Raw genomic sequence first — 23,375 nt, 5'->3', positions numbered from 1 at the left:
TAATAAGAATCCTCCGGTATTTTTTTTTTGTTTATAAGAGGAAAGAAATTTAGGGTGGCTGGCAGAAGTTTCCAGTTTGATTAAACAAAACGACTGACTGACTGGTCGTGTGGTGTTGTGCAGTCTATCGTCTTCCAATCTCAACCGCACATTCATTTATTTATGACATATAGCAAGAAAGCAAAACCAAAAGACTCTCTTCTTCTTCTTCTTCTTCTTCTTCTTCTTTTTCCATTTTTTCAATTTGTATTCGATTCTATATAATAATACACAATTTGATAACTAGATTTCTTGATAAAGCTAACTGCAAACTGCAAAGTAAGAAAGCAAAGAATAATAATAATATGGGCACTGTGATTGACTCTCATTTCTTAGCCCTCACTGCCATAGTCACCGTAAAGTACTAATAATCCCTTCTTTTTATTATTTATTTATTAATTAATTCTCTTAATTCCAATGAAATTGTTTTTGTTTTCAGATTGCATATCAGCTTCTGTTTTTCATCATCACTGCACTCCTCAAATTCGATAAGGTCACTGATTTTGCTGGTATGTATGTTCTTCCGACTGACTGCTGTTTTTCCTTCTTCTTTTCTACGTAACTAAATAACTTAGCTGTGTAAACAAACAAACAATTCTTCTTGTTTTGTTTTGTTTTGTAGGAAGTACAAATTTCGTTATAATCGCTATATTGACCTTAGTGCTCAAAGCCTCTTATCACTTTCGACAGGTACTTACTTACTTACTTATAGTTACTAACTAACATCACATTCATTCATTCATTCATTCATTTTCGAATGAATCCACTCACTCATTATTATTATTATTATTAATAACTAACTACAGGTAATCCTCACTCTCTTTGTGGTATTATGGGGTCTCCGCCTTGCCTTTTTTCTCTTACTCAGGTACGTAGGTACCAACCAACAACTATAAATCAATCAAAATCAATCCATCATTTTCATTTCTCAATCAACATCCCCTTTTCAGGATTTTACAATGGGGCGAGGATAGACGCTTTGATCAAATGCGCAATAATTTGCCTAAATTGGCCGTCTTCTGGACATTTCAGGTTTCTTATGTCTCTGTGTGTGTGTGTGTGTGTTACTTACTGTTATCTTTTCATTCATGTCTTGTACAGTACTAGTAGTATTAGTATTTAATAATTCAATTCTTTTTGCAGGCTGTCTGGGTTTGGGCCGTCAGTTTACCTGTTACCGTGGTTAATGCAACCAATAAAAATCCTTTTCTACAGGCTGTCGATTTAATAGGGTGGCTTATGTGGGCTGTTGGTTTTATGATTGAAGCTGCGGCAGATCAACAAAAATTGAGTTTCAAAAAGTCCTCCGAAAATAGAGGGAAGTGGTGCAATGCTGGACTTTGGAAATATTCTCGCCATCCTAACTATTTTGGCGAGGTTAGTAAGCACTCTTATTATTATTATTTATAACACCTGTTTCACTTGTGTAAAATATTAATCAAACTTTATGAAATGCTTAACTCAGATATTGCTTTGGTGGGGAATTTTTGTGGCATCTACGCCTATACTCGACAAAGCTGAATGGCTGGTAATCATTGGACCAATCTTTCTAACACTGCTGCTTCTTTTCATCAGTGGCATTCCACTGCTTGAGGTTTGCTTCTTACCTCTCATTTGCTCAAAATTGTGATGTAATTTCGTTCGTCACTCTTCTGATCACAAATTTGCATAATGGAGGCAGGAATCAGCAGATAAGAAGTTTGGCAACGTGGATGGATATAGGGTATACAAACAAAGAACCAGGTAAATTTATCTCCATGGTATTACATATTTCAGTGTATCATTAAGGTGAGAAACAACTAAGCCAAATCTTTGTTTCAGCCCTTTAATCCCATTGCCACCACCAATCTATGGAAAGTTACCTGCATGGTTCAAATCAGTTTTTCTCTTTGAATTTCCACTCTACAATCGTAATTTGCCACAAGAAGAACAAAACTGGTGAGAGGCAATTTTAATTTTACTTGCATAACTTTTTTTTATCTGCAAAACTATTCTATTATGTCATTTTAGGCTTCAGGGGCATGGGTATTTTGTATTTATCTCAACCAATATTTGACATTGTGCAAACGACTTATCAAGTAACATGTATTGAAAGAAAAGGAGTAACTCTTGAGATTTTCACTTTTGATTTGTGACTGTTCTATGTATTAATACAGTCATTAAGATCAAGATAACAATATTTTAAAGCGTGATAGTTATTCTATCCTAGTGTCACAGACTGTGTAAAACATGTGAGTTGATTTACTACAACCCACATCAATGGTGAGGAGAGAACCTTACAATTATGCAGCATTCTTTTTCTTGAACACAGCAAGTCATCTAGCCTTTATGCTTACTTTCTAGTACTTTCCTACTCCCCGCTACAGTGATAATAAGATTTGAAAAGGAAATTCTTAAAAATAAGTCATCTAGCCTTAATGCTTAGTTACTTTCCTACTCCCCACTAAATTTGGTTCATAACCTTGTATGTCTATAAACTATCTGACTACCACAAATATGGAACTGTGGTGGAGGGGTCAGATTTTATTGTCTTCAAATGCCAAATGATCTTGAAATGCTTTAAAACTCCCTTCTCAATTCTCATATATAGGTCTCAATAAATGGTAATATTAACTTATTTACTGTCTGCTTAAGGTGTAGAACAAGCAGTGGGAAAAATCAGTGATGCCTCGAAAATTGGGTAGCACGCCGTTCTCTTGCATCACACTAAAGTTAGAGTCGCCATCATTGTCTGCTGCCGTTAGGGATGATCTTTGGGTTTTTTTTCAAGGGCTTGTAATGTTGCAACTTGCAACTTTTCTTCTCGTTTTTATCCCTTTAATTTGGTTGTTCTCTTGTCTTTCATTTATACACAAGTACTATTGTCTGTGCAGGTAGTAATAGATCATTTTTTCTGTTATCTTAATTCTTCTACTGCAATTATCATTTTGGACCTGCATTGGCAGATATTTAACACAAATGTTTCTCACGTGAATTTTTTATTCTTTTGCAATATTAAATTTTGAATATAATTTAGATATATAAATTGATAGAATGCTTATGAGCATATGCTGAGATAACCTGTCCTTGAGGTCATTTTTTTTGGCTATGAATTTGGTGAGTTTAGGTTTAGGGAGACGTTACGGTTAAGTATATTACAGTTACAATTATTACAATCTTGCATTCTTACTGTGTATTGTTGAATGTGAGATAGTGTCTTGCGGCTACTTCTAGACAAAAAGTACAATTATTATTTATAGTCCGAAAGTATATTTTTGAAAGGAAAATGATCATTGGTACGAATCCACAAAAAAGAAACATGCGATAGTGTTTCCGCAAAGCATGGACTTTATATTTTATTTTTTTTATTTCTTTAAAATAGAAACACACTATGTTCTGTCTTTTCTTGCGTAAGTTACTCGTACTATTTAGCAATTCTCGTTTTCAAAAGTGTGCACTAAGACCGTACAATTTAATAGAGAATCTAAAGTGTAAACACTACTATAAATTTACTGATTTTTCCGGAACCATAAATCTGAACCAATGTTGAGGATGAGAAAAACAGACCCCTTACACAAAAGAGATGATTGAACGGCTTGGTGAAAAATGATTTATTTTTTTCAGGTACTCGGCCAAACATTACTGAAAGAAGGCGGACTAATACTAGCTTTTTCCATGAATCTTAAAGTTCCTGAAAAAAATATGACAATATTTTTTTAAAGAATCATGGTGTAAAAGCGACTAGGATCCTCTCATGTTGAAAAAGAGAGAAAGAAATATTAGTTAAGAGTTGAGATTTAAAACTTGAGAAAACATGTGAAAAAATTGAGAGAATCCTTTTCTGTGTAAAAGACAGGCAGAACTAGAATTGAGAAAACCATGAATGAACTTTTCTATTCTTCCATGAAGCCAGATACCTCCAGTTCTGATTAGGCAGTCAAAGAATAATGGTAACATATCATACGACGCTACAGAAAAATGTAAATAACCTGTACAGCCTACAAAATCCAATCAGTATGAAAAGCAAGTGTGAATCAGTGAATTAGATGCGATTTTATGTCTACCAAAAGTGTTATTGAGAACTCAAATTACAGAACTGGAGTTACATTCACAAGTCGCAACGGATCTATTTATTATTTTAATCAGTACACACCATTGTCCTGAGCATGCTATACAAACAAAATAAACAAATACCTACAAATAAATGAATGAATATTCTATGTTAACTCCTGGGTCCTCTCACAAGTTCACAGAACCTCAAAGCTATTCTTCCTCCGGAGTATATCATTTTATTTACTAGAAAAGCATTAAAAACGAATCAAATTTATTACCTGCTTCTCAATAATCCTTTTTTATGGTTTATTTGGGTTGTTTTTACATTATAAGCATTGTTTTGTTTTGTTGCCGGGATTCCAAGCAGCTACTATGCTGGACGTTTCTAGTTAGTCGAACTCCAAATCTGCTGCTCAATGCTCACATATCTCGGGCAAAGTCAAAGAGGCAATGCACTGAATCTTCACAAGCTCCAGGGATGAGAAATCAAGTAATCTGGTAAATGAAGAAGAACAAGATTGTAAATATTACTGGTAAAAAACTCAGAATCCTCAGAACAAAGTTACAAAGCAACCACTACTCTCTTATGACAGTTCTATTTCTACCTACGCTTTCCTTGGTGATGGGAGTGCATTTCTCCAGAGAATACGACGGATCACAGGATTTTAGCTCAAAAGGTGAAGCTTTCTCAGAATAAAGTGAGCCTACAAGTAAATAGCACATCACATGCATCATAACAAATCTAATCCTCAGGTTTTACTTTTTATGAATGAAACGTGTAAAAAACATGAGACCATCTAATTGAAAGCAATCAAATGCAGTATTTACTAGCTTAGAGGAAAGGAAAAATGCAGGGTAGAGTAAAGGTCATGAGAATAATGGAAGCAGAGAAGGCTACCAGATTGAAGGCCAGAACTGGCAGGGAAGAATACAGTGTAACTCTGGTTGATGCTTGACTCCAATCAACCACTGACCACATAAAATCCAATATTTGACATTGGAAAGTCTATATTCTGCTTGCATAACTGTTTCGACCTTCACAGTCTAGATTGGCCCACACATGCAAATCTTGACTCGCACTGGTTGTCGTATGAAAATAGAACATAAATGACAAGTTCATCCATCACAAACTCCCTCCCTGTCCACGCATCAACCTGTCAGGGTTTCTCAATGTTAAAAAAGGTTGCTACTTAGATGATAAACCAGAGAAAACACAACAATTTTTGCAACAGGTCAGATTGCAAAAAGGACCTAAGAGTTAATCCAAGAGCAGAAGAAAAAAGAGAACCACCTACTTGTTAAAAATGCATATAGTAGGTATGCATTACAAAGGAAGAACAATAATAGTCTTACAAAATTAGAAAAGAAAAATTAAACCAAAGGCAGCAGCAATGACTTGTAACAAAGTATATGCATAAATGCATCAAGACACATTTATAAATATTGTTATTTAATTTTAATCCAACTTATCTGACACAAGAAACACGCATTTTCTAAGCATTTATGGAGTGCGAAAGTTAATAGACAAAAGAAGCATAATCTAAAATGGAACTAAAGAACTGTTGGGAAATAAATAAATAAAATAAAATGGAACTAAAGTATCTGACCTTTTTTCAACATTAACTAGACCTCTGGCAATCATTTCTTGACAAAGTTTCTCTGCCTTATCAGTCTCATTTTTCTCTAGCAGTGCACCAATAATTGTTTCAAAAGTTACAGCATCAGGGGGGCAATCATTGTCATCCATTTTGGAAAGTAAGACCATAGCTTCATCCAAAGAGTCATCTTTGCAAAATGCATTGATCATAATAGTATATGTTCGTACATTTGGAGGACAGCCATGCATCAAAAGATGTTGAATAGCATCTTCTGCAATCTTCAACTTTTCACTTTTGCACAAATTATCAACAATCGCACAGTTTGTGTAAAAATCAGGCCAAATTCCTTGAACAGTCTTCCGAAATAAAGAGATTGCCTCATCAAAAGGTCGAGTTTTGCAAAAAGCATCTAACAATATATTGTAAGTGATAACGTCAGGGGATTGACCACTATCACGCATTTCACCAAGAAGATCTTGCACGTCTGATATTCTTCCCGAATTGCACAAGCCATCAATAAGAGAATTGTAAGTAGCAATAGAAGGGACTAAATTTTTATGACATATCTCTTTAAAGAGAACCATGGCTTCATCAACCATTTCAGCCTTACAATAACCGTTAATCAAGACATTATAATTCAAGACATCAGGTTCCAAACCTCTTTTGACCATTCTATTGAATAGTTCTTTTGCATCATTAACATTTTTTCTTAAACAATACCCATCCATCATAGCATTGTAAGTAACAACGTCAGGTTTCTCGCCTCTTTTCATCATCATCACAAGCACACCTTGTGCTTCTAAGATCCTTCCTTGTTTACATAATGCATCAATCAATATGTTAAAGGTATAATCGTCCGGATCAATTTTTTCCCGCACCATTTTGGTTAGTAATTGATTTACATCTTGCCATCGACCCAGACTACAACAACCATCAATTAGAGAGTTGTATGTGACAACATCAAGTAAAATTCCCCTGTCAGCAATTCGAGAAGACAAACTAAGTGCATCGGTGACAAGTCCATCTTTGCACAGTCCATCAATGAGTGCACTAAACATTACTAGATTGGGTTGAATGGATTGTTCCTCCATCTCTTGTAGCAAATGAAGGGCAGCTGTAATTTGGCGATTTTTGCATAACCCATTGATTAAAGTCCCATATGTAAATTGATCAAAAAGATAACCTTGGGCTAATAGGTTTTGATAAAAGTTTAAAGCTTTAAAGATCATACCATTGACACAAAAACCATTGATAATTGTATTGAAAGTGACCAAATTAGGTTGATAGCCAGTCTTGAGAATGGTACCCAATAATGAAAAAGCTAAAGTCATGTGAGATTGATGACAGTAACAATTGATCAAGATGGTGAAAGTAGCAATTGAAGGGGAGATATCTCCTCCCCTAAATTGAAGTTGAGTAAAGAGTGAAATAGCAGTGGGATAATGTCCCATCCTGACAATAGCACCTAAAAGTTTGTCAAAATGAGAAATGGGTGGTGGAGGAAGAGCACGAATCATGCGATTGAAACAAGTAACGGCATCATCTACATTATTGTTAAAGCCACAAGATAATAATTTCTTCGCATAATGGCGTCGGAAATGACCATACAAATTGGGAATGGCGGCATACCTTCGAATTGGATTTAGCATCCTCAATTTGCAAAATCAACACAACCTTTCTTCTTCTTCTTCCTCTTGTCGCTCCTAATACTGTACACTGGTTTTTCTCCCTTTAAATTACAATTAAAATATAATAATAATAATAATGTCATGTAAATACTAAAATGCAGTATGTATTTTTTTTTTTTTGGTACAAGCAGTATGTATTATTATTGCTAGGGTTTAAGTCTCCAGTTCCTGGATGTGCTCCTGCTTTGTGGCAATTTTTTTTTAGGGGGGTGTATTTAATTAGGATTTCAATGGATTTTAAAAGACTTTTTATGATGACAAAATCTTGTGGTATTCAATTAGGATTTTAAAAGACTTTAAAAAAGTCTAGTGGTATTCAATTAGGATTTTAAAAGACTTTAAAAAAGTCCGGTGGTATTCAATCAAGACTCTTTACAACTTACAAAAAGTTTTGTGGTATTCAAAAGTATTCTAATTTCGATGGATTGTTTAAAAAATAGGATTTTAATGGACTTTTTAGTGAATTTTGAGCTACAAAAAGTCTTTCCTCATATCATGAGATTTCGATGAATTTTTTTTTTTTTTATTTCTTTCACCTTCCCTCATTTTTCTATTTCGTGTTTCCTGATTATTTTCTCCCTACCTCTCTATCACGTTTCCTCTTCATGGTTGTCATGTTACCATAGATAGTGTCACCTTTTTTGCTTCCACCACTACCACCATTACTCTTTTTCCCCTTTTTTGTTCCTTCTTTGTTGTTTCCTTTGCTTATTCCCAAAATCGCTCTCTTCTTCTTCCTGCTCCTGCTCCTGATCCCGCAAGCATTACACAGTGACTGTGTAATCAAACCAAAATGAGATCAAATTAGAATCAAATTCTCATCATCAATAAAAAAAACTATTAAATACCCATTGTGAATCATGTTTATGTCTTCTTCCACCGTCAAAACAGGGAGTACCGATAGAGAACCTCCATGGCTCTATCTTTGATAATAAAAAAATCACTACTGATAACAAAAAAGAGAAAAATTTAGGATTTTTTAAAACAAAATTGCTGCATTTAATTTAAAATTCAATGTCTTTTAAAATCCAATAAATCCATAAAGTCTTCCAAATCCTATAAAATCTTACCATATAAATCCATTGAAATTCAAATTAAAAATCTTATTAGTCTTTTAAAATCATAAAAGTTATTAAAATCATGCACAATCTTTTAAAATCCACAAGACTTTTTTATGCAAAAAATGTCTTTCAAAATCCTAATCCAATACACCCCCTTAGTGTATTTCATAACTAATTAGAATTCGAGTTTAAGATGCTAGTGTAATGAAAGTTTACACGGACATCCAATAAAAAATAACTATTCTTTCATGTCATATAAGTGGTTTCAAAATAATCATACATGAGTGGAATATTGTGGTAGAAACATAAAATATTATTGATTATTTTGTAATGTGTAACATTCTTTTTACTCTTTATGCTTATATCCTTTAATCTCTTAGAATTCTCACCCCAATAGACATCTTAAAAAATATTTTATAATTTAAACTATTTGATATAAAACGCGTCTAATCTTTGAACACTTCAAAGTAAAAAATTGTATGTATATGTACGATGTTTACGTAAAATTTTGTGCCTGAGAAATATTTCATTTTATTAAAAAGTGAGAGTAAACAATAGCTTTACTTTAATTTGTTTTTTATTTAAAAAAATAATCTACAATAATTGAAACTAGCTCAACCTACAATGATTTAGTTGGTGAGGATTCACGATTCAGTTCAAGCTTATAGTTTTCTCTAGTTTTGGTGAGTTTGTGGGACTTAACTCAGTTGATCTTTTTTATTAACAAAAATTAATTGAGGATATCAAAAGTGTTTTAAAAATTAACAATACAAATGTAATATGCTTTAGCAACCTTGATTTAACTATTTTTCATGTGAAGATAAATAAATAAATAATAATAATAAAAAAAAAACATAGTTGATAGAAGAACTTGATACTCCGCCACTCCGGAGCTTACAACACAGATTGTACATCTACTACTATTATGAGGGTAAACAATTGTACATCGTCTTCTCACAATATTAAGGAATTAATGTAAGATTTTGATATAGTAACATTTAAATATGCATAGAAAAGTTAATTGTGTTTGAATCTGCAGTGATAAAAATTGATTTTGTAAAATGCTGAAAATAAAATAATTTATATTTAGATATATTATTGTAAAAGTGACTGATAAGTCCAAATAATGAGTTCTTGTCCTTTGATCGAGGCAGCACTGATTAATGGAGATTATTGTCTTTTGAGTTCTTGTCTTTTGATCTAGTATTTATCCACATGATATAACATCACACGAATATAAATTGAAAAAATCCAAGGGTAGTGAAACAATTAGACTTGGATGATGTTATGGAAAAAGTCATAATGATGTTATGAAAAAAGTCAAAGATTCCAATGCACTACAAAAATGAATGAATCTTATTTAATAATTGTATATATACCAAAAATGAATTCCTTTTTCTTTACAAATTCAAAAGAAAATAATCATGAAACTGCAAGATGCATCTTTGATCAACGATTATTAATGCTATATGCTAAGGTCGAAACATTGCACTCACAACACAAGTATGTCCCTCCAAGCCGGTGACTAGAGAGGTTCATTATGCAGTTGCATCGATGCATCCGTTGCCATAATGTACATACCAAATATTACTTTCAGTTCCAACGAACGCTTATCATATGATAAGCATTCAAAATTCAAACCCAGATCACCCCTTCTTCAATAAAAATATAGCAGGACATTGCTCATCTCTGATGGAGTCCCTTGTTCTCGAGTCATGTTCCACACAAGTCAGAGAACATGTTCCACAAAGTCAGAGAATGAATAGGAAGGTACACAGTCCTTTATTTTCCTTCATCATTATTAAATTTTTCTGGTTATGGTTAAGTACTTTGCAACATTTCTCCGTGTCCACTGTGAATGCTTGATGTACTCCAGAGTAACAAATTATATCCAATGCACTGAAGACAACTTAAAAGCCAAGGAAATGACAAGCTAATGAGCTATAATATATCACAACACAGTCATACTCCTCCAGTGTTATTGATGTTCTCCAATGAGATCACGGCACCAGATCTACCCTCATCCGATGGGCTAGAATGTGACATCAGAATATAAAGCACCCACAAATGAAGGCAAACAAGGTAAATGAAAGCCCACAATTTTGCCGTCGAGTTCCGTTTCAAAACAAGTGCACCAGCCACAAAAATGTAATCTAATTGATGAAGCAAGGACCCCAGCTGTTTCTTGCCAGAGTGAATTCTGGCTTTTAGCATAGGCTTAAATTTTGAATTAGAGAGCTCCCACGACCCAGATTCTATGTCACTTGATGATGAGGCGGGATTCATAGCATTTGAGCCTGAAACTGACATATTCTCATCCAGCAACCTTGACACTGCCTGCTGAATTGATTATGATAATTAAAAAACCAAGTATGTCGTGATTTCGAGAATCAATATGGTCTCGGAAAAAGTATACCTCAATTCTAAATATAAGACTTGCCTTCTCAGAAGACAGTGATTCAACCTGTTGACAAACAGAATAAACTTTTTAAACACAAAGGGGTCTGAAGCATGCCAGTAAGTCCCAATTCTGTATTTCTATGAATTTGTGTAAAAAAATTGTGCTTGCATTTTAAACCTGCTGGATTCTGAAAACCAGATCCGGTTAATTTTGTTGTCATTCTTGTTTTATATCCCAAGAAAGATTTTATACAAACTGCCAATGTGTTCAATAGCTTGCTAGGACTGACCAGACTGGCTGGTCGGGACTGAATTAAAACAGTGAAATCTTGAGTATTTGCAAAAATATTACAGCCGACTGGATGTATGAAAGATTCACCTTGGATTGTTTCTGTATTAAATGATCAGTCATTTGATGAAGCCTTCGCTTGAGCTCAACTTCAACTTCAGTTGGCTCTTCTATCTCTTTCCTTGTCATTTCAATGTCAGCTTCCAGCTTCCTTGCCTGTAACGTACAAAGTGTATTAAATAACTGCATAGCAAATAGAAATCTTATTGACTTTAACACGCCCAATGCAAAACTTAATGAAGTTGGATATGTTACACAGCATGTACTAGCAATATATAAAGAAAATTTTCAACTTAATGAGTCATAATTATATAGGGTCAAGTGGTGAGCCTTTACAATTGATTTTAATATGATGATTCATGCTCCATTCAATTATGGTCAAGAGGTGAAGTCTAGAGTGAGGTGCCTCACCCTTGAAGTACTGTTTTTTCTTTTGAATGACAAATGTTAGTATGTTACTCTATGTTAGTGTTATGTTTTGGATTGTGTTAGAAGTTAGAACCCTCAAGTTCTTCATCACTCAGCTCCTTAATTCCCCAACCACCAAGCCTCACCCTTGAAGTTCTTGAATATTGGTTTTGCAAATTTTTGCATTCGGTTGAAATTTTGTACATTTTTAAATAGCTCCACTGAAGACAAGCTTCTGCATTTCAAATAATATGCACAAGGTGTATGCTTTCACCATCTGAATTTCTGGCCTGCTTTGAGGATCTTTCTTCCTAGTTTTTGAGGAACATCACCCACTAAAGCATCCCCACAAGCTTTAATTTCACTTTTCTAGAGCCAGTTCACTCTTAGCAACTATTGCAACTAGCAGTAAGCTTTTTTTTTTCCCTGACACTGGATATCTGTTAAGAAGTCTCACATTAGATGTGAGATGGCTTGTGTATGGGTTTATAAAGTAGAGGAAATCCTCACCTTACAAGCTGGTTTTGTAGGGTTGAGTTAGGCCCAACTCCCTATTCTAAGATGGTATCGGAGCCTCTCCAAGATCCGTTGGGCCACCTGTTATCAGGTTTCCACTATCAAGCCACCCACCATTTATATCCATGCACCAAGCCCAATAGTGCTGGGCGTGAGGGGCTGTGTTAAGAAGTCTCACATCGGATGTGACTGGCCTGTGTATGGGTTTATAAAGTAGAGGAAATCCTCACCTTACAAGCCAATTTTGTAGGATTGAGTTAGGCCCAATACCAATTCTAAGAATATATTCCTTGGATTTGGCAAGAATCCCATTTTAACCTGAGTGATGCCATCCTTGACTGTGCATTGTTTGCCTCTGGCACTACCACACCAGATGGAGGCAGACTTAGGGTTTACACTTCTACAATATTTTCTTTTAAAAAAACTATCAAAGGGGCATATTAGTAAATATTTAGACAAACTTACATTCGAGATGCCTTTATATTTCACAGCCGTTAAATATTTTACTATTAAATCTAATGGACAATAATGGTTCTTCACCAGTGAGGCACTTTTATCATGCCTCGCCTTGTACGAGCCATGGCTAGGGAAAACATTTTTGTTTTAAGTGAAGTCAAAAGTGGACACCGACTGGCAACTGGGGATAAATAACACAGCATATGGTTGGAGCATGAAAAAGCACACAGAACATGCAAAAAAAAATCCAATAATTGGAATTCCATATATTCCAGAAACTGGAACACACAAGACTAATTAATTAATGAGAAGACTCACTTTGATCCTTCAAAGACTTCGTTATATTTCTAAAATATACTTTTGAAGCTAGAATAAGCAAAATATCCCATTTAATACAAAGAAAGAAAAGAGACACAAAATTTATAGATAGAAAATTCTAGTCTAACTACTAAGAAAAATGAAATTCATTGCATCTGAATAGCTCTTCATGGTCATGGAAAAGAAGTGATTGGTTTCTCGTTAAAACTCAACTGTTTACCTTTTCCAGCAACTGTGCAACTTTATCATTAATAAAAGAGTGCTCTGCCTCAAGAATTTCTCGTTCAAACTCAACTCCTTTTGAAGCTAGCTACAACATCAGCATAGATAAACATATGTCAAGATAATCCTACTTAAAGAAAGTAATCATATGAATTTTAAAAGGGAATATATGACCTAACAAAAAGAAAATACCAGACTCCCTCTTAAAATCCCCAGCATAGGAAAAAGTAAACAAAAGAATCCAATATTAATATACCAGTTTCAGCAAAGGATAAACTTACCTGATTTCGTAAAGTTCCAGTTTGATGAGGATTCCTCGTGCTCCTTCTGAGTTCTGCAAAAGTTAAAAGATCAACATATTAACAGACCAGCTCATTAAAACATAATCTTGATTACTAGTGCTCAGCGCCCTAAATTACCCATTTGCAATGCTGCATAACGATTATTAAATGGCCACTGGTGAATGATAAAGCAAAGCTACTATTGCTCAGGATCTACAGAAAGAAAGATATTTCCAGAACATATTCCTCGTCAAAGATAATCTCAAACATCAACAAGGGAAATCCTAGTTAATGTATGTGCTTAAGCAGTCCTCGCCTCTTGAGCTAGCTTATAGAGTAGAATTCAGCCCAACCCAAATTATAATATCCAAGGCTATCCTGGATTTGTCATTGGGTCACCTATTGTTCATGAGGTGTGTTGAGATCCCAAAGGTCAAAGTAGTCTGTGTAAAGCTTGAGCAATCCTTGCCACTTGAGCTAGCTTTTGGGGTGAGTTAGACCTAACCCTAACTAACAACAGTTTGTTTAAAACCTAAATGGCGTGAGTCCTTTAACTACATGCTAATCGCCTATTTTGTTCAAACATTTAACAGCTAAAAGTTCAAATCATGAATATCTGTCGTTCTCTTGGGTAATTAAATGTACTCAAAGTAATTGTTGTGCATATGCTCGTTATGCTGTTCAACAAGCTTCAAAATTATCTTTGTAGGCCTATACTAACCTTTTGCCATTTTTATTAAGAGCTTGTAGACTAATACTTAAGGTTTGGAAATATGTTCAAGCTGTCCCGTTAGGGTAGCTCAGTTGGTAGTTACTAGGGATATTATTGGAAGGCCGGTGTTTGAACTCTGGATTCCCTGCTTCTCCACACTTATAGTGCGTGAGTCTAGCCACTAGGCTACAGGACCAAAATATAAAAGAAAGAAAATATGTTCAAAGAAACTATCAATGGTTGAAATGAAATATACGGGCCTGTTTACTTTGAGTAAAAGTCTTCAGTTTTCATTTTATGTTTTCTCTTTTAATTATAAAACGGCCACCTGTCGTCAAATATGTGTACATGAAGCAAGTAATAAACATTTTTCTTTTCTAAATTTCCTGTACAAATTATTGTCAAAAAAAAAATCCTGTACAAATCTTTGAAAACATGAACAGAATGAAAACAGTGTGCAGACTATTAATAAAAAGAAAAAATAAGAAATGAAAGCAAAAGACTTTTTCTCAAAGAAAATGGGCCCCAATGTTACAGAGAATGAATTTATGACTTTGCTAAGAGGCAGTATGTTACATGGAACGAATTTATGGCTTTACAAGCATTATGTTACAGAAAACTAACTGATGACTTTGCTAAGAGGCGGTACCTTCATGAACAGACTCTTTCAATGCAATTTGTTGTCTGAGTTCTGCAACTTGTTTGACCTGATACAAAAACATTTCATAAGTAACACATAATAATTTAATACTTTTACCCTAGATATGAGGATGAGGGGCACTCACGGATCCTGGTGACCCGATCAACCCGATGACCCAAACCAATCCATCCAAACACGTTCAAGTTTGGGTCCAACCAGCTCAGATTCGAAGTGGTTTGGTTCGGGTAACAAGTTGATGATCCCAAACCCGTAAACCCAAACTATTCAAAATAAATGTGCATTTTGTTTTAATATAATGTACAACTTTTATGTGTTGATCTGGAGGTGTTTCAGATAACTTTAACTAAGTATTAAAATTTGAAATTGTAGAATTTAGTATAGTGTTTGAATTTTTATGAGATAAAATGTCATTTAATTTTATATTTTTTTGGGAATTTTTGTTAAAAAAGTATGTTTCATGAACTGATGACCCGACCAAAACCAACCCGCTCATTATATTATCGAGTTGGGTCAGGTAACAGGTTTGGCAAAAACCAACCCATGAACACCCCTTGGTTAATTCAGTTCCAATATAAGGGTCTCATTCTAATCCTTTAATAAGCTACATTTTTAATCAAATCAAAATATCTTTAGGGAGCTGATAAGTCAATTCAAGTGAACTTAAACTTTTAGTTCCGGCAGTATTTAGGAGAATTTTTCAGACAGTATCAAAGTCGGTAATGCAGATAAGACCTTCGGTTAATTGGCACTTATGAGTTATCAGCTTTCATTGTGATGCCAATTAGGTCATATTATGTTACTATTTTTAAGAAATCATAAATTCCTCACATAATTAGGAGTAATGTCCAAAACTTTGTGATAAGTAGTGACAAGTCTATTAATAATTTCAAATTTTTATAAATTCTACAGCCAAAAAATCTTGTATTCTATGATGGGAAGGAAGTAATCTAATAATCTAAAAATACCTCTACTTCAAGGTTCCACTGTACAGCTGCGAGGGATCTTGCAAGATCAGCATTAACGGTCTACAACAAATCCATACATTAATCAATGACAAGCTTATCTAAATATATGCAAAACTAGAACATGATGAAAAAACGTATTTACAAAGTGTGCTGTTAGGTAAGCTATACACTACAAACAACTGGCTTAAAAACATTAAAGCAACACACCTCCAGTTTAGCTAAACGCATAAGAATTTCCATTCTAGTATTATTATGTTTTTGCTTTTCTAACTCAACAGCTTCCATTGTTTCCATCATAGTACTCTGAAGCTGCGAAGCCTGTGGGACAGAGCAAAAGAGGATTAAATATCTAACCAACATGTCAAAAACGTCAAATGCCACCCAAAACAGGCATTTGGACAACAATTAATTTCAAAGTGATGCCAGCTCAATAGTGTAGAAGCTTTTACCAGATCACCGAGAATATCAAGCAGGAAAATAAATTTGATAAATCTGTACTAGACGCGGTGTTGAGATAAGCGGTATAACACAACAAAACTTAGAGCAAACAAAAACATATCAGTTTAAAGAAGTGTCATAACATTACCTCTTGTGCTTGTTGTTTAGCTCGCTCCTCAAGTATTTTCTCTAGACTTTGTTTCTCACCCTCTAATTTGGCCACCATATCCTCCTTTTCCTTGATAGCATTTATTGCTTTAGCTGCTGCTCTCTCAGCTAGGATCCTTTCTCTCTTCTTTCTCCTTTCTTCCCTCTCATGTTCACTTTCAGAATCAGATGTTGAACCGGACTCTGTATCTGAATCAGAACTTCCACCACTTGCCATGGAAGAACCCCTTTTCAAAGCATTGGATGTTAAATTGTCAGACACTGAATTAAGCTCCTCCTGCCTCCCTTTTATCACACTATTCAGACGACTGCCGACATCTACTGGTATTGCCTCAGGAGTGATACTTTTGTTGTCTTCTTGCAAAGATTCAGGTGGAGAAAAGTCCCTATAATTAAATCGCTGCTCACGACCTTCCATTTCGTTATCATCGGTCACAGCCGCAGGCTTATCAAAACTGCTACTACTAGCATATTCTTGTCCTCTTGTCCATTTAACATCAGTTTCCAAATCTACATTGGAGTGTCTATCGGTGGAACCGGAAGAGGTAGATTCCTTGCCATCATCACTAGTGTTTTTGGTGGCACTCAATTTAGTTCCTTTGAGAGAGTCTAACCTCTGCAAAGACCTTGAACCAGTGTTGCCACCACTTTTATGATTCCTCTTCATATCAGAAACTGATAAACTTTTGTGCTTTCTACTACTACTATTTTGCCTTAAAAGACGAGGTGCAGCAGGTAGACCATTACCGTAATTACCAGCAACAGAAGCAGAAGCAGAAGGTGTAGTAGGGTGAGTAGGTGAACTAAGTAGTTGAGTCCAATCACCATCCGTGATGGTAGGGTTAGATTTGGGGGCAGTTGGTATTGCAGTTTTGAGGACGGAGGAGGAGGAGGAGAAATTAGGATGATCACTGCGCAGTTTTCCATGATAATCATTATCGGGGAGTTTCTTCTTCAATTGATCTTTGAGAGGCAGCACACCACCGCTCCCTGGTTTGGAAGGAGGAGCATCAATATTTGCTAGTTCTTCTGACGGAAGACTTTCGTTGTTCTTGCGAAGTGATTCAGCGGCTTGTTGATCGATCTGATGAAATTGATGATGAAGAAAATTAGGGAGAGGAAATTGAAATTGAAAAATGCAAATTCGACATGGAATAATTAATTAATGAAGAAAATGGGAGGAGGCATTGGTGTATGTAGATTGACTTGCCTGATGGAGAATGTTCTCGGCAGCTTTGAGTTTGGAGGAGATCCAATTCGCCATGGATGATGGTTTCAACGAGAGAGTGAGAGATCTGAGAGAGAGAGAGAGAGAGAGAGAGAGAGAGAGAGAGAGAGAGAGAGAGATCTGAGACCAAGATTTTCTTCTGTTAGATAGACAGATTCATTCATTCATTCATTCATAATGAATCGAAAGAAGATGAAGATGATGATGAAGAGTGAATTAGTGAGTCTTGACACGAAACGTGTTTCTTGGGACAATTAGTCGTACTGTTTTAAATTTTAATTAATTAATTAATTAATCAGGTCATTCCCATGAAAGAAAGAAAGAAAGAAAGAAAGAAAGAAGTTAATTTGCCCCGACAAACAACACCTACCAAACCAACTAACTAACGGGTCTCGGATTAGGTTCGATGGGCTTTCTGAGCCCAATAAGATGGAGTAATGTTCAATTTAAGCCCATTGGCATGAACCATGACCAACAGGATTCTTTCTTTCTTTCTTTTACTCTCTTTGCTTTGCACTCTCTTGCTAGTTGATATTCTTTTTGAGAAATGAGTTATACCTCTAATTCACACATTGTTTCCTATTTCTTAACACGTAAACTGATGATGATTCCACTAAATTACTGCACCATGTGTCTTCCGCAGGTCTAGAGTAGCACAACTCAAGCAAAACCTTCTTTTCGGCAATACGTGTCCCATATATATAGTGAGAGATATCTATTTTTATCCACATTCTTTACTATGTGATGATTTATGTTTAAAAACTTTAAATGACACTCACTTTAAAACAAATACTAGTATAATATATACAATAAATGAACAAGAGGCCTAAAAATATTAAGCAAAAGTAAAAAAAATAACATGATTGATTTGATGGCATGGTACACGTAGACACAAAGCTTGTCTTAGAATCATGGGTGCAAAGTAAAATATTGAGGGGTGCAAATAGACATAAAGTAGAATATTACTTGTAATTTTCACAAGCACCTGTGATCTTGTGGTTTTTTTGGTTCTGCAAAACCATGGAAACATTTTCATGATTATGTATAAAGTCCATGTTTTAACTTGTTAAAATCATGGTAAATCATTTTCGTGAGCATAGTTCAGTTGGTAAAAACATTTATGATCAAAGAAGTTTGAATTCGGGTGAATCCACTTATTCAACTTTTGGGTTTTGAGATTTGAAACCAAACAAGTGCCTTGATGTATTTGTTCACATTTTAGTTGTGGTAGAAATGCAAGACAAAGGGGTCCAAAGCAACCAGCAGAACTCTCATCTCATCAACCTTGCCCAAGGGGACTTGTGATTTCCTAGTTAGTAGTTAGTACAGTATTTGTTTTAGCATACAATCCAGATATTTTCTGGATTAACTAGCTAGATAGATAGATAATGTTGTCACCTTTGAAAAGGGGTGGGTTACATTTCCTAATAACAAATTTAAGCTGTTTTAAATTAGCCTGATCTACACTACACTCTCCCTCTGGATATTTTTGTAAGCTAAGGTAAAAAAAGAAAAACCAAACACAAGGAATCACTTTGCTGATTGAACCAGCACGTGAATAAATTTACCACTATAACACAAGACAATGACATATATTATGGCTCAATGCTCTATGCAGTAGCCACTAGCCGCCGCCGGTAAACAGAACATAAATAACAGAAAACACTAGCCACTTTTTATTTGAAATTCAGGTAATTAAAAAACAACCTTATTCGGTTAATTAATTAGCAGCATTTTTTATAAACAAACAGTAGTAAGTACCTCCATGAGCTAGCTATAGTAGCATGTGATTTCAAAATCCATATATATAAACATCCTAGCATCATATATATATATATATAGTCCTCATTTAAATATCATTGGGGTAAGAAAATCATGGCCACAATCTGTAATAATTTACTAATAAGGAAACGCCAATCAAAACCTTAATGAAAAATTGGATAATTAAGTACTAGTAAATGTAACACTAAAAGATTCTTGCAAAATCTCGATCATGATCACGAACAACAAGGAGCCTGTTTAGTTGCGGTGACTTCATCATCATGATCAGCTATATGAATCTCCTTCCCATTCAAAAGATTAATCGGTTTCTCATCCATTTTGGCTTCCAAACTTCTCTGGTTTGTGATTTCAAGTATCTTTGTGATCATTTGTAAGAACACTTGTTCAACGTTTAGATTCTTCAAAGCAGAGGTTTCCATAAAAAACAACCCTTCTGTCTCTGCAAACTCTTTAGCTTCTTCTTCCTCTACTTCTCTTGATTCACCAAGATCACATTTGTTACCAACCAGAATAACTACCATGTCTTCCCCACCAAACTCCCTTAGTTCCCCTAACCATCTGCCTACACTTTTGTAACTCGATCGCCTCGTTATGTCATACACCAATAATGCTCCCAAGGCTCCTCTATAATACGAACTTGTGATTGCTCTAAACCTGTAACACATTTCATTAATCAATATATATAGTATGATTAATCTATAAGACATTGAAAATATGTACCACTAGCAAGGTTTTGTTCTGAAAATTGAAAATGTACGTAGTAGTAGTAGTAGTACAGATTTTTATATTGGATCAATGTAGCACATCCTTACAAAATTAACTAAATAAGTTAATGGCGTACGTACTATTTATAATTAGACAGTATCACTAAAGACTCTATTCAATGTGGGACTTGGTTTCTTCCAATTAAATATTACTATTAGTATGTAAGCAGTTTTCTTTATATTAGTATTAGTATGATTAGAAACATGAAATTGTTTGATTATATGCTCTTTCTAGTCTAGTATAAACTGAACAACGCTGTGTTATGGACCCGCCACGCCCAAATAGTTACGCTATTTATTTAATAAGATAATGCCCCTGGGGCACTATTTAGCATTTGCCATAAGATATATAGATTGCATTACATTACATGGTGGAAAATTGAAAGAGAAAACTTAATTTCTACACTTAAACAACCACCTGCAAGAGTGAGTCCTACTCTTTGAACTCACATATTTTTCATTTGCATCATTATAACATACTCCTCATTATAACATACTCTCTTCCGGTCCTTTTTATAAGAAACATTTTGAAAAAATTACATAGACCAAGGAAGCACATTTAACATAGTTATTTTCATTTAATACTTTGTGAAATTGAACATTTAAAACATTTAAAAATTGGTCAAAGTTTTTTATAAAAATGACCAAATTTTTTTCCAAAGTGTTTCTTATAAAAAAAAACCGCAGGAGTATTCATTAGTCAACTCAACCGAGAATTATCAGCTTTTTCTCCTATATATTATATATAGGAGTATGATGAAAGTGTAAGGAAAAGAAAAGGTAAATTGTACATGCGCATGTAACCCAATTAATTAAAGGTAAAAATAGTGTAATTCTTTTTATGGGATAGTAAAGAAAAAGTTTTTCTAAATAGGCGACAATGTCAATATTTAAAAATTAGTATCCTAAAAAAGGTTCATAGAAATCACTCGGATCGATTGAATTCCAATGATGAACAGTGTCAATTTTATAAAAAGAAAAGTCATAGTATACAAGAAAGAAGCACAAAATAAAAAGGAGGAAATTACGGCGTGTTAGGTTCCATTTCCATTCCAATTCCAATAAAGATTAAAGCAACTCACTTAGTATAGTAGTAGTACCCTTGGATTAGAGTAGAGGGAAGACAAACACATCTTAAAATCTTGATTTGAACAATATAATCATTTTAAGCAGTATTACACTATTATTATTACATTCCGTGAACAAGTTTTTTTGTGTCACATAACAAAAGGAAAGGAATGCAATTCAATTAAAGACATGAATGAATGATAATATGGGAGTCCCCACACGCTGAATGAATTTGTAGTTTATCCTTTTGGTACTAATTTGGTTCCACACCACTTAATTAAACCAACCAACCAACACTCAATTGTCATTTAGAAAAGCCACCAACACTTTTATAAATAAATAAATAAATTGTCAAATTTAAGATATCATCATCACGGATCAACGTCCTGTGCACTTTCATATTTACTATTTATTTATGAATAACAATGATAAAATATTAATTGTTCCTCTCATGCTATCTAATGAACAACAAGACTTGATCAATAAAATCTAATACTACTAAACAATAAAGAGCAAACACCAGATCCAAACTTGGCTCTGGCAATTAGCTAACAAAACTACATACTATAAATACAGGAAGAAAGAAAGAAAGAAATAAAAGCCAATTCAAAAATAATAAGTCACGCATGACATGAAGAAAAGTTGAATTCACAATTTCATATTCTTCCATTCCAGGTTACGCAAACCCACTGGACCCCACTTTCATATTAATAATAATAATAATTCAAACACCATTTGGAAACAAAAATATCTAATTAACTTTTCATTCAAACAAACAAAACAAAACAAGAACTATGTATGACAATTTGATTAATTGTATAATGATCGATCTCATCAACCTTAATAAGAATATATGTAACTGAATTATTATATTCTCATGATTTGCAAACTTATAAACATGTTTTACTCATGCAAAGGCCTATGAATTTCGTTCATCATTAATTAATTCAAGCAAAAAAGACATATATAGTATATGATCAAAACATTAATATAAAAAGAACAAGAAAGAGTGGTTGTTTTGTTTGATCGATCGGAAGAGGTGAAAAAGAGACTGACCTTTCTTGGCCGGCAGTGTCCCATATTTGAGCTTTGATGAGTTTGTCTTTAACCCTGATGTTTCTGTAAGCAAATTCAACTCCTATAGTTGGTTTAGAATCCAACCTGAATTCATCTTTTGAAAATCTTGATAGCATATTTGTTTTCCCTACTCCAGAGTCTCCGATCAGTACTGCCTTGAACAGATAATCACACTCTTCATCCATTCAAACTAACACAAAAAATGGTTCTTATGCAGCAGCAGGGAAGGAAGGAAGGAAGGAAGGAAAGAAGAAACTAAAAACAGGGCTCAATGTGGTGGTGGTGCTGATCTTATTTATATATAGTATATTACTACATTCTTAACTACAAGATGGATTATAATTAAAAGGAATGAGATGTTAATTAGGAATATTGTCTAAATATTTTTTTAAGATTTTATATTTAAATATATTTTAGATTTATATTTCAGTTTATAATATTTTGGATTTGTTAATAATTTATATGATTACTTTGTTATTTAAAATATATAATTTGTTTTTATGTAACTTGGTATAGTGATGAGAGGTTTTGGTAGTACGTTATAGATTATAATTTCAATCGCTAGTTGTAAAACAAAAAAAAACTCTATATATAAAATCATATACCTATGAATAATAATAAGATGTGTCAAAAAAATAGTAATAATAAGAAAAGAGAATCATACCAAATTTCGCAATACCAAATATATATATTAAAAAAAAACAATATGAAAAATATGCCTAAATATGAAAAACAATAGTGTTAGTACAATGGTAATAAGAAGATGGATTATAATTAAAAGGAATGAGACACTACACATAAACAATTTATTTATATTAATAGTGTTTTTTGGAGGGTGTTGAGTGTTTTTACATGTGAAATGAAACCACATAGATAAAGACATGATGAATATATACATATGAGTGTGGTTTATTACCATCTATCAAGAAAGAAAAATATATAAAAATTTAGAAAAAATTAATTCAGTAGAAGAGCCAAAACCATCTTCAAAGAAGGTCCAATGGCATTGTTCCACTTGTCCTATCCTTACCTTTTACAAGGTTTTCATGCTCATGTGGCATTCTAGGATTGGCTTTTCACTATACTGTCACAAGTCACAACAGTGAACATAATTGGTTTTGGCTCTATCTTAGATCATGGCCGT

The 23,375-nt window shown here is 34.0% G+C and overlaps 4 protein-coding genes across 12 annotated transcripts; 1 reads left to right on the top strand and 3 right to left on the bottom strand.

Annotated features, from left to right (window-relative positions):
- The first annotated feature begins 23 nt into the window (after positions 1-23).
- Positions 24-3,013, top strand: LOC123916600 (uncharacterized protein C594.04c). Of its 2 annotated transcripts, none has more exons than XM_045968103.1 (10): positions 24-395; positions 479-548; positions 662-729; positions 846-907; positions 990-1,071; positions 1,183-1,416; positions 1,505-1,633; positions 1,721-1,782; positions 1,861-1,977; positions 2,680-3,013. In XM_045968103.1, coding segments are annotated over exons 1-10 (876 nt in total). In that variant the 5' UTR covers positions 24-344; the 3' UTR covers positions 2,681-3,013. The 2 variants fall into 2 exon arrangements, with proteins under 2 accessions (XP_045824059.1, XP_045824058.1); XM_045968102.1 differs by having other exon boundaries at positions 2,674-3,013.
- Positions 2,770-7,471, bottom strand: LOC123916598 (pentatricopeptide repeat-containing protein At1g64100-like). Of its 6 annotated transcripts, none has more exons than XM_045968099.1 (5): positions 6,901-7,471; positions 5,679-6,783; positions 4,970-5,225; positions 4,677-4,775; positions 4,034-4,566 (listed from the first exon to the last, which is right to left on the bottom strand). In XM_045968099.1, exons 1-3 carry the CDS (start codon positions 7,316-7,318, stop codon positions 5,195-5,197), a joined length of 1,554 nt encoding a protein of 517 aa, XP_045824055.1. In that variant the 5' UTR covers positions 7,319-7,471; the 3' UTR covers positions 4,034-4,566; positions 4,677-4,775; positions 4,970-5,194. The 6 variants fall into 6 exon arrangements, with proteins under 6 accessions (XP_045824052.1, XP_045824054.1, XP_045824053.1 ...); XM_045968101.1 differs by having other exon boundaries at positions 4,035-4,566; positions 5,679-7,134; positions 7,299-7,350; XM_045968098.1 differs by having other exon boundaries at positions 4,021-4,566; positions 4,970-5,209; positions 5,679-7,471.
- Positions 7,472-9,751: 2,280 nt separating this feature from the next.
- On the bottom strand, positions 9,752-17,812 carry LOC123913932 (golgin candidate 2). Of its 3 annotated transcripts, none has more exons than XM_045964861.1 (11): positions 17,660-17,812; positions 17,523-17,625; positions 16,293-17,396; positions 15,914-16,024; positions 15,707-15,766; positions 14,730-14,787; positions 13,369-13,421; positions 13,086-13,175; positions 11,198-11,323; positions 10,835-10,882; positions 9,752-10,758 (listed from the first exon to the last, which is right to left on the bottom strand). In XM_045964861.1, the coding sequence occupies exons 2-11, from the start codon at positions 17,574-17,576 to the stop codon at positions 10,381-10,383; spliced, it is 2,082 nt and encodes a 693-aa protein (XP_045820817.1). In that variant the 5' UTR covers positions 17,577-17,625; positions 17,660-17,812; the 3' UTR covers positions 9,752-10,380. The 3 variants fall into 3 exon arrangements, with proteins under 3 accessions (XP_045820817.1, XP_045820816.1, XP_045820818.1); XM_045964860.1 differs by having other exon boundaries at positions 17,523-17,619; XM_045964862.1 differs by having other exon boundaries at positions 9,752-10,755; positions 17,523-17,619; positions 17,660-17,811.
- A 1,557-nt stretch (positions 17,813-19,369) lies between these two features.
- LOC123918060 (ras-related protein RABA6b-like) lies at positions 19,370-22,574 on the bottom strand. Its single transcript, XM_045969997.1, has 2 exons — positions 22,211-22,574; positions 19,370-19,976 (listed from the first exon to the last, which is right to left on the bottom strand). The coding sequence occupies exons 1-2, from the start codon at positions 22,414-22,416 to the stop codon at positions 19,538-19,540; spliced, it is 645 nt and encodes a 214-aa protein (XP_045825953.1). The 5' UTR covers positions 22,417-22,574; the 3' UTR covers positions 19,370-19,537.
- Positions 22,575-23,375: the final 801 nt, after the last annotated feature.

The sequence above is a fragment of the Trifolium pratense genome, linkage group LG3, assembly GCF_020283565.1.
Source record: "Trifolium pratense cultivar HEN17-A07 linkage group LG3, ARS_RC_1.1, whole genome shotgun sequence".
In the NCBI taxonomy this organism is placed as follows: domain Eukaryota; kingdom Viridiplantae; phylum Streptophyta; class Magnoliopsida; order Fabales; family Fabaceae; genus Trifolium; species Trifolium pratense.
Note: the sequence above shows the minus strand (reverse complement) of the source record. Positions and strands in the feature narration are given on the sequence as shown.

Excerpts from the sequence above, each read along its gene's own strand:
- LOC123918060 (XM_045969997.1), bottom strand. The coding sequence starts at position 22,416 with ATGGATGAAGAGTGTGATTATCTGTTCAAGGCAGTACTGATCGGAGAC. Across the intron at positions 19,977-22,210 it reads GACACTGCCGGCCAAGAAAG|GTTTAGAGCAATCACAAGTT; the intron begins GTCAGTCTCTTT and ends AATGTGTTACAG.
- LOC123916598 (XM_045968096.1), bottom strand. The coding sequence starts at position 7,318 with ATGCTAAATCCAATTCGAAGGTATGCCGCCATTCCCAATTTGTATGGT. Across the intron at positions 5,226-5,678 it reads CTAGTTAATGTTGAAAAAAG|GTTGATGCGTGGACAGGGAG; the intron begins GTCAGATACTTT and ends AAACCCTGACAG.
- LOC123916600 (XM_045968102.1), top strand. The coding sequence starts at position 345 with ATGGGCACTGTGATTGACTCTCATTTCTTAGCCCTCACTGCCATAGTC. Across the intron at positions 549-661 it reads TAAGGTCACTGATTTTGCTG|GAAGTACAAATTTCGTTATA; the intron begins GTATGTATGTTC and ends TTTGTTTTGTAG. Across the intron at positions 1,978-2,673 it reads CCACAAGAAGAACAAAACTG|GTGTAGAACAAGCAGTGGGA; the intron begins GTGAGAGGCAAT and ends TGTCTGCTTAAG.
- LOC123913932 (XM_045964861.1), bottom strand. The coding sequence starts at position 17,576 with ATGGCGAATTGGATCTCCTCCAAACTCAAAGCTGCCGAGAACATTCTC. Across the intron at positions 15,767-15,913 it reads TGCGTTTAGCTAAACTGGAG|ACCGTTAATGCTGATCTTGC; the intron begins GTGTGTTGCTTT and ends GATTTGTTGTAG. Across the intron at positions 10,883-11,197 it reads TAATACAGAAACAATCCAAG|GTTGAATCACTGTCTTCTGA; the intron begins GTGAATCTTTCA and ends GTTTGTCAACAG.